This window comes from Panicum hallii, chromosome 4 (assembly GCF_002211085.1).
Source record: "Panicum hallii strain FIL2 chromosome 4, PHallii_v3.1, whole genome shotgun sequence".
In the NCBI taxonomy this organism is placed as follows: domain Eukaryota; kingdom Viridiplantae; phylum Streptophyta; class Magnoliopsida; order Poales; family Poaceae; genus Panicum; species Panicum hallii.
The window spans coordinates 36,196,200-36,206,351 of record NC_038045.1 but is presented as its reverse complement, the minus strand read 5'-3'; the positions used below and the strand labels follow the sequence as shown (position 1 = coordinate 36,206,351).

Sequence of the window (10,152 nt, the reverse complement as noted above, 5' to 3'; positions counted from 1 at the left end):
TGAACAAAGATGGAAATATGAAGGATGGAGTTTGGATTAAGATGATGCAACTGGATTCCGTAGTAAAAGAGGAGACCATGGAAAAAATCAGAAGTCGGGAGGGCTAATCCTCGCTCGACGAAGTATTGAAAGAGAACAATCTCATCAACTCTTTCATATGGCCTATTGTCCCCAGTGGTAGGGCGCCACTGGATGACTTCCTTGCTCTGGAGAAGACCCTCATCAACGAGGGCCTGGAGATCAGCTTCGGAGCACTTGCTTGGTTTCCACCCGTCTCCGGCGGTGGTGGCAGCCTTACACTCCTTTTCCTTCCCCTTGGAGGCACTCGCTTGTTGCTGGCCATCCTTGTGGTCACGAGATGCTTCACTCGCATGCGCTTGGGGGCTACAATGAGAGGCGGTGGAGGCGGGGCTTTTGGGGAGAAGGATGAACTAGGCGACTACTTCTTGCAACGCAAATGACCTAGATCTAACTCTAGAAGTGGCGGAGGCTGCGAGATAGAGGAAGACGAAAGGCTCGAGCAATAAAAAGCACAAGTGAAACGGTGAGTAAAACCCTAGGTCACCGCGTGGTTAAATAACCAGCGGTGGGCCCAAGTTTACTGTGCAGAATGTGAAGCATTTTGTGACACCCTAGGTGCCTAAAAGACTAAACAAAGATCCATAACATGAAACCAGGCATAAAAGAGCAAGAAAAGTATAAAACAATTTATCAAAATCTACCATTCAAGCAAATGAATATGTGTAGCTGAATGTATGCATATACATTTGAACCTTGGCAAACAAACCCTGGTAACTTTCAAAGTTGATGACAAATGACTCTAGAAATTTAATGGCACATCTGTCATAACAAGAGCAAAAAAAATCTAGTTGAACTCAAGGACTAAAAGTGCAAATATTCACATGAAATGACGTGTCATTTAAATACTAGTTTTTGAAATTTTGAAATAAATTTTTATACATTGCTCAAATGAACATAGTCATGAAATAAAAATGAATATCTTGAAAATTTGAACAAAAATGGTATTCAAATGTTTTTGATTTGACCTTGGGAAGAATAAGTTTTAGCTCCTTGTTCATCCAGGTCCCCCGCTATTTTCGCTTCTTGCACATAAGTCCCATCATCTTCTCCCTCCTCTCTCCCCTGGCGCAACTGAGCCCGCCCGGCCAAGTGGGCCTGCCAGCACCTGGAGATCTCCCACTGGCCCACAAAATCTCACCCTCCCCCTCAGAAAGCCTCCACGCGGCGGTTTCCTTCTACCGCGGGCGCTGCTGGCGCCACGGCGAGCCTCACTGGCGCCAGCGAGGTAGTTGCGCCCCTGGTTTTGCCCATGGTCATGCCCTCCCTAGCAGCTTGAGCCCAGGCCACCATCCTCCCTCCTGCGCCTATAAAAGCCCCACCCGAGGCCCCTGAGCTCGCCGCCCTGACACCAACTCCGGCGAGCAGTCACTTGCGCGTGGACGCACCACTCCGGCCCCGCATTGCCCAAACCAACCCTCCCACCACCTTCTCCGCATCACACCGAAGCTGCACCGCCGGTCCCCGGGCCCTCTTCCTCACCGGAGCGCCACCACCACCACCCACACCCGCCGTCGGCTCTGTGCCACAACTGGCAAGCCGTTTTGGTCCACCACTTCCCCACTCAAGGCCACAAACAGGTGTGGTTTGTTCCCCTCTTGCCTCTCCCACCTTCGCTCCTCACCGCCGGCAACCCTTGTCGCTGGAATTTGGCCGGCAGTCGCTGTTCCCCTCCACAAAGGACCCTTTTGCTTCGATTTTAATCTTTTCGACAAGATTTCTGTAAAATCTCAGAGACTTATTTGTAAACCAGAAACTAGAACTTTGGCAACCAATCTATGAACTTTGAAAATGCAAAACAACTTGCAGAGAAATCCTAAGAGTACAAACTAAGATGTTCTGGACTCCTTAATTTAAGATCTACAACTTTGTAAAAGGATCTTGGACTGTTTCCACATATTTTTTAGCTGTAGATTTAAATCAAGTTTAAATATCTTTTGATTGTTCTAAGAGTTTCAGGAAAGAACTGCTCATGAGTTCTGGATGATAGCTTCAGCACTGAGGGTATAATCTTTCATAAAAATTTCATGCACTAAATCCAATCACAACCAGATGTTTCAAGTACTTTTGTTATAGGCCTTTTAAACTAGAATGTTAGCCTCTGGTTCTTACATGGGAAAATCTACAAAATTTACAGTAGACTACTCATGCAAGTAAGTTTGTTCAGTAAAATGTTGAGCACCAGTTCTTGCATGGTTTGTTCTGTATAAATAAATATTGATCCTAGCAGTAGCCATTTAATATAGTTTTCATGATTAACCTATTGAAGGAAAATGGCTAAAAATTTTACAATGAGTTTGCAATTAAGTAATGTGCTCTGCATTAAAATCTCAATCCCAGAAACTACCTCTACGAGTGGTTTGCTTAAACAATGCTTACTGTTGGAAATGGCCGTTTACAACATGACAAAACCACTCACTAACTTAATGAAGTCAGTTAATCCAGATAAGTACTCGATAAATGACTGCCCAGGGAAAAGAAAATGAAGTGCTTGACTACTTAATTTGAGTTTTGTTGAATGACTACTTTATAATGAAATAGTTATTTATCTTGTACCTTTAAAACCACTCATACATGTGCATTCATATAGAATCGACTACTCTCGCCAACGGAACCTACGATCTGGTGCCCAAGTCCGAGAGTAAGCAGCGCGAAGCTCAAGTTAATCTAACAGAAGTCACTAAAGACTCGAACCAAATTTTGGAAGAACCCCCGGCTAGTTTTGCCCAAGAAGGCAAGCCTCGATGCATGATCCCAGTGTTTCAATTTATGCAACTACTGTTCCTTTTTACCTGTGCATTTAACTTCATAGGAGTTGATTGGAATCCTAGCTGCATGATCCTAGGCACCTATGTACTGAATACTAGAACGGGAAGTTTGAGTAGATGCTCTGCTAACAGGCACGGTAAAAGTCGAGTGGTTTCTTGCCACTCGCGAGAATTATAGGAGTTGAATGATTTACCACATATTGCAACTATAAGGTCGACAGCGGGGCTGTGGTACAATGCTCATGGTTAAGGCCCCGTCTGAGTAGAGGAAAATGCTAAGGCCGTAATGTGTGGTAGTGGTGGTTAAGCGTTTGAATGTACTAACCACATATCGAAAATATGGTACTAATTGCTGGCCCGGCAAGTGGAGTTTACTCTCACCCTACTTGAACGAAGTTCAGATGCGTATATACATGCGGGTGCAGAGCAGGGCTCTGTAGTTGGGTAAGGTAACCCTGATCCACAACCCGGAAAGAAATGAGAAAAGTTGCTTGGTGACCCTTTGGTGTTCTAGGCGTGTGTGTTAGGTTTACCTTGTAAGGTTAAGAAATTCGATTCGAATCATCCATTTCTTGCGGTAATTTAGATTGCTTAATACTTCTGCCACATAGAGTAACAAGAGGAACTATGGCTATGATGAAACTTGTTGGATGATTAAATATTTTCCACCATATTTTGTTAGAGATAGATGCTCACTCAGAATGGTTATTGAAAGCTAAAATATGAAATTAAGGACTTACTCTTTGTTACTTTTCAGCAAAAAGAAAACCCTAGAACCTTAGAGCCATGCATGCTTAGTAGTCGGTATTTACATACCACTAGTCGGGTAAGCCTTACTGAGTATTAGTATACTTAGCCTTGCTTGTAGCTATATTTTCAGGTGTGTCTTTTGAAGATATGATAGCTGGGTTGACTTGGCCGTGTACTTTGTCGCCTGGTTGGTCCGTGGAGTGGGATCCGTCCACGGCCAACAATGACTCTGCCGAGTGATGCCACGTATGGGCTTCATCGTGGTGTCCAAATCGATGAAAGATGACCGAGTTTTCTTTTTGCTGCTACTAAACTCTGAATAAAGTTTCTATGTTTGAACTGTAAAGTACTCGTTTTAAGAACTCGGCTTGTAATAAATAATTGTCAGACTTGTGAGGTAAAAGTTGTGGAATGTTGTAATCTCTAGACTTGCCTTCGTGCAAGTTAAGTGTACGCTTTGTTTTGATCGAAATATTAAGTGGTCGTGTCGGGATTTACCCGACAGGCTGTCCGATTACTCCGTTTGAAGTGCATGGTAGCTGGTTCATCTTAGGGATGATGGTTAGTGCACTTGAGTCGGATTAATTCGGGCGATTCTGTCATAGCTTTTTACGGGATAAGATTTGTTTTGAGCGGTAATCTTGTGTTACTTTGGGAAAGTCATTTGTTTAACCATTTTTTCTGAGATAACATCCCGAAAAAGACGTTTTTCGATTACCGTACCAATTTACCCATTTTAACCATCAATTCAAACTCTTACTTTTTTAAACAACCCATGCCACAACCTTTTTGATCCTTTTTTCCAAACCTGGAAATTTGGATTAAAGGCTCGGGGGTTGGAAGATAAAAACGGAAGACCCAAGACTAATTTGACCCTCAACCTGATTCTTCGATTCAACCTAAGGCTCGGAGGCTACTGCATATCGAGTGCGAGTTTAATCGTACCTCATATAAAAGAAGACTTGAAAACTGCTCGGGGCAGGAGCACCTCACAGTATTGATGCAGCCAAGGAAGTATTCGGAAGACACCTTCAAGAAGGTGTTCGGAAGAACTCGAAAACACCTTCAGAAGTACTCGGAAGCCTACAGTACTCGACTACGCAGGGCTCGGGGGCTTGTCAGACCTGAGGCCACGGTACTGCGCACATAGGGTACATATTCTAGGATAAAGGATGAGACATAACCCACGCGCTACATCAGTTGTAACTACTCGTAACGTAGTAGGACTAGTCAGAACAGAAGGAAACTACCCGAGTAGTACTCGGGTAGGACTCCTAAGTTCGTATCTGGTTAGGATTTCCATGTGACTCTATCCCCCAAACTATATAAGGGCGGGTGGGGACCCCTTAAAAAAATATCAACACTTAAGACAATACAAGCCACCACATACGACGTAGGGTATTACGCTCTCGGCGGTTAGAACCTGTCTAAATTTTGTGTTCCTCACACCTTCGATTTCTGATCTCGGTAACACCCCACCTAAAATCTACCATCTCGGAGTTACCCCTCTATGGGCTTGGAGGTTTCCATCCTCAATTCGAGTTATCTCGCTTCTCTCATCGAAAGATCATGAACGAACCTTAGCGGGTTCGCATCAGCGTGTCGTGCTCCGTAAGATTCATCGTTCGATTTTTACGGCAAACGCATAGTTTTTGCTATGTATCTAGGCACAACCAAAACGAATTGTAATTTGGGATGGAGATATTATTTGTAATTTCTTATGTGCTCACAATTAAGAGAATGAGATAATTTAGTCAGTGTTGTAGTTCGGAAGCATTCCTCGCAACTCACGCGCTCGTGAATGAGCAGGAATGAGACGTGGGCCTTCTCCAACAAAACATATTTAAGGTCCACATAAAATATCAGATGGAAGGCGACGGAGAAGCGCTTCTACGACAGGCACGATTGCAGTCATGCGCGCTACATATAACATTCCCCGATTTTATCCCACTAATTTTGAAAAATTTTAGTGCATACTATAGTACACATTTATAAAATAAGAAAAGTCGGGTCTGCATCAGGCTGTGATCAAAGTGGGCTCTGATTTCGGCCCTTCTGACAAGCCACGCCACTGACGGCAGAAAAGCAAGCCCATCCGCGTGGCCCAAGCCAGCACAGCCCATCTGACTTGCACAATTGCTGGTCTTTTTTGTTCTGTGGTGAGACGGCGATCCATGGTCCAAATCAAACAAGCCTAACCGGCGGAACAAATCTCCCCCAAATCCCATACCATGGCGATCGGCGGCGGCTCCGGCAGCGTCGGCGGCGGGAGCTGGAGCATCCACGGCCGCGCCGACGTTACCTCCCGCTACGAGGTCCTAGGCCGCGCGGGCTCTGGCGCCTACGCCGACGTCTACCGCGGCCGCCGCCGCTCCGACGGTGCCACTGTTGCGCTCAAGGAGGTCCACGATGCCGTCAGCGCCCGCCGCGAGGCTGAGGCTCTCCTCGCCGTCGGCCCTTCTCCGCACGTCGTCGCGCTCCTCGACCACTTCCCCGGCGGCGACTGCGACGACGACGTCCTCGTCCTCGAGTGGCTACCGCTCGACCTCGCCGCCGTCGTGCGCGACGCCAGGAGGCGCGCTGCCGGCGGATGGGGCGTCATCCCCACCGCACAGCTAAAGCGGTGGATGCTTCAGGTGCTCGAGGGCGTCGCTGCGTGCCACCGCGCCGGCGTCGTGCACCGCGACCTCAAGCCCGCAAACCTGCTTATCTCCGAGGACGGAATGCTCAAGGTAGCCGACTTTGGTCAGGTAAACATCTTCAAACCTTTATTAGACCCGATTCGTCTTTTATGAGTTCTAGCTAGAGGCGTAAGAAGGTTTGTAGATTTGAGGTAACTGGTGTTTTGTGTGAATCATCTGCTTTCACTCAACAGTAGTAGCGCATTTTACTGGTATTTTGAATATTGGTAGTTAATCGCGGATATAATTTCGACTTAATCTGTACAGAAACACTGAGTTTGCTGGATTGATGGGAAGTTCGTATGTCCTTCGCCCTGATTAGGGCTTATTTGGATACACCGGCTAATATGTACTCGATCCGTTTAAAATTATAGGTCATTTTATCTTTTATAAATACATAGTTTTTTGCTGTGTGTCTAGACATAGGGTACATCTATGTGCATCGTAAAAGCTATGTACCTAGAAAAGCCAAAACAACCTATAATTTGGAATTGGTGTGCGTGTGTGTTGGCGGAGGGGGGGGGGGTGGGGTGGTGGTGGTGGTGTTTAGTAGGTATAGCTAATTTTAGCTGGGTTGGTTCCAAAAGAGACCAGCTAATGCCCAACGCCCAACTAAAGCTGTCTAGCTAGCTAGATAGTAACTATCCAATTAGCTGGTTCAGCCCAACTAATTCCAGCTAGCCATCTGGTGGGTTAATTGGGTTGGACCAGGTAATTGGATAGTTACTATTCAGCTAGTTAGAAGGGCTTTAGGTGCTCGTCAGCTTGCCCTATTTGGATCCACCATAGCTAAATTAGTTACTTACCAATTATAATTAGTTTTTTTCTTGTGGTAAAATTATCAATTAGTTACTTTCCAGTTAAGCTCATCCCTTGAGCAGAGAAATACATGCATTTCAGCAAGTGAACCAGTTTTTTTGGTCATCTTGGTTTGATGTCCAAGTAAGTGTTTTGTGTTTTTTTTTTCTTTGTATGCTACTAGATGGATAATTTTATAGTCTGGAGATTGGTTGTTTACGAAATTATTTACTGTTTGCACTCAAAGTGTTCAGTGTTCGTTTCCAATAGCATCTGGTTATTGGCTTCTTTCCATTTGGATAGCTGCAATGTAATGCATACAACTAATGGAACGTTGATGCAGCAATACTCTAGAGTTAAGTTATAGTCCTACAGAGATGCATTTTGATTGCATATGATGAATTGGCCTTTGGATATATCATTTAACCTATAACTGATGAGAAACCATTTTAGCTGCAATTTTTTGATGTCCAAGTGGGACCTGACTGTGGGATGATGAAAGATTATGCACTTGTAGAACTGGAACTTTTTATCTGATACCAGTCTAAAATAGCCCTCTTAACTACATTTATCTTTTGAACATTTCAGCATACTTATTCCAAGATGAAAGTTAAATGTTCTTATTATTTAAAGAGTTAAGTAATGGAGTGAACACAAAATTATAAACTTCTTTGGCCAGCTTAAGTATCCACCAATCTGATTGGAGGTTCATATACTGTGTGCACATGCCTTTAAATATCAAAATCATAGTTGGTTGTCAATTACATATATACTGTCTCTAGCATATTTTTTTGTGTGTGGAGGGAAAAAAAGGCATAGCTAGGGAATTTGGGTTATGCAGCTTTTGTTTGGACTTGGGTTTTTCCTCTGTTTTCGGATAATTTGAAAATTTTTACCAAACATTTTTTGCCAGTTCTTGTCATCCCATGATTCCCAGTGCGAATTATCTTTGTCACTGCTTGCCCCCATGGTCCAAAGTCAATTTCCGTTGATTAATTGTGGAAAATCATAGATTTTTTCCATTTCCACATTCAAGTATTCATGTGTGGATGTGGACGAACATGGCTATAGTGGTGAAATTTTTATTTATTTTGATGACGATGTTCCTGAGCTTCATGCTGGTTCATGTAATAGATTTTTTTCCATACACACATTGAAGTTAATAATAGCTTTCATGTGTTGTTCGGCATGGCCGTAGTGGTCGAAATCATAGATTTTGGTGAAGATCTTCCTGAGCTTCATGGTAGTTCATGCACACATTTTGTTCCACTACTTTGAAATTGAATATAAGCATATAAAGTTTGATTTGTTGCCTAAAAGTATACCTTCTGTTTTATCAGAATTAGTGATATCTGTGTGATTTACACTTCTGTATTGATGTCATCTGTAAATTGGTTGTATTTTGACAATGTTTCTTTTGGTTGACGCACTCTCCCAGGCCAGGATACTTCAGCAGACAGCATCTATATACCAAGATATGCACCCACATGATCATAACTCAGGCATGGAACCTTGGGTTTCACAACAACCAGCAGTGCTACAAGGGACAGAAGAGGAATCTCCATGTTATGAATCAGTCGTTCCTGCTGCCCAAGAGCCAGAGACCCTAACTGCAGCTGACTACCTGCGTGAGCTGGACCAACTCCGAGCCAAATCCAGCGATGTGGACAAAATGAGCCTGCAGGATGGAGATGCATCCTGTCTTGCCACATGCAGCACAGGAGACATCGAAGATGATCCATTCCGAGCATCCTACTCATATGATGTCGAAGGCATAGGTGAAGAATCTGGTGTCTTCACTTCTTGTGTTGGTACGAGGTGGTTCAGGGCTCCTGAGCTTTTATATGGGTCAACAAATTACGGGCTAGAGATTGACCTCTGGTCATTAGGATGCATCTTGGCGGAGCTCCTGAACTTAGAGCCTATATTCCCAGGGATATCGGATATTGATCAGATTAGTAGAATGATCAGTGTCCTTGGCGATATCACAGAAGAAACCTTTCCAGGTTGTTCAAACTTGCCAGATTACAATAAGATTTTCTTTAACAAAGTTAAGAAACCGACAGGCCTTGAAGCATGTCTGCCTAACAAATCACCTTCTGAGGTCAGCATCATAAAGCAACTAATTTGTTATGACCCAGCAAAGAGGACCAGTGCTGCAGACCTGCTGAATGATATGTACTTTACAGAAGAACCCTTGCCTGTACCTATAGGAGGATTACAAGTCCCAGCATCAAAGGATGAGGATGATGACAGCTCAATGGAAGAATGGGGGATTTACAAAGATGGTGGCTCGGATTCAGACTTCGATGAGTTTGGTAGCATGGATGTCACCAAAACTGACAAGGGTTTCAGTATACGCTTCTCTTGAGTCTTGATATAGAAGACGCGGAGGGTCTACATCATTGTACCATGTCCAAAACAAGACTATATCATGGTATGTGGCTACACTGGAGTAGAAATCTCTGTCAACATAGCTGAATGAATACTTCAGTCAGAGATTGAAGATTGGACCATGTTGTATGGAATGTTGATTACGTTTTATTAGTATATATACTTTGTGATTCTTTGTACAACAGAACCACTTTGCCTCCGGAAATAAAAAGAAAAACATGTGGTAGTTCATGCATGCACTTCCGATGGAAACTTGTAAATTTCTGTGGCAATTCAAAGGATTGTCAGAGACAAAAAAAAACTTTTGAAAAAGTCAGCGCAGTCCTCTACACGTAACTTGTTCCTACAATAAAGTTTCGCTATAGCTGCTTCACATCCCCAGGAAGTATAATACCTGGAATGTTTGTGTTTGTGATTTGTATAGTAGTCGAAGCAAGTAAATTTACTGTCTGATCAATTTCACCAATGACTCGAAATTGATTGTTTTTCCTAAACAAAACAGACAAGAAGTATCCAGCAATTAGACTCTGTTGTTCTTTACGAGGGCCTAATGTGCTATGGTATGTGTTTGTGCCACTAAACGAACCTTGTTTGTGTGTTTTCGTGCCTATCTTTCTAATCCCAGTCTTCTCCAACAGAGCTCCCTTACTGAATGAGCATTCGGCAGCAGGCAGCGAAACGTT

The 10,152-nt window shown here is 43.7% G+C and overlaps 1 protein-coding gene across 1 annotated transcript; it reads left to right on the top strand.

Annotated features, from left to right (window-relative positions):
* The first annotated feature begins 5,783 nt into the window (after positions 1-5,783).
* On the top strand, positions 5,784-9,712 carry LOC112890280 (cyclin-dependent kinase F-1). The gene is made up of 2 exons (XM_025957184.1): positions 5,784-6,346; positions 8,514-9,712. The coding sequence occupies exons 1-2, from the start codon at positions 5,828-5,830 to the stop codon at positions 9,444-9,446; spliced, it is 1,452 nt and encodes a 483-aa protein (XP_025812969.1). The 5' UTR covers positions 5,784-5,827; the 3' UTR covers positions 9,447-9,712.
* Positions 9,713-10,152: the final 440 nt, after the last annotated feature.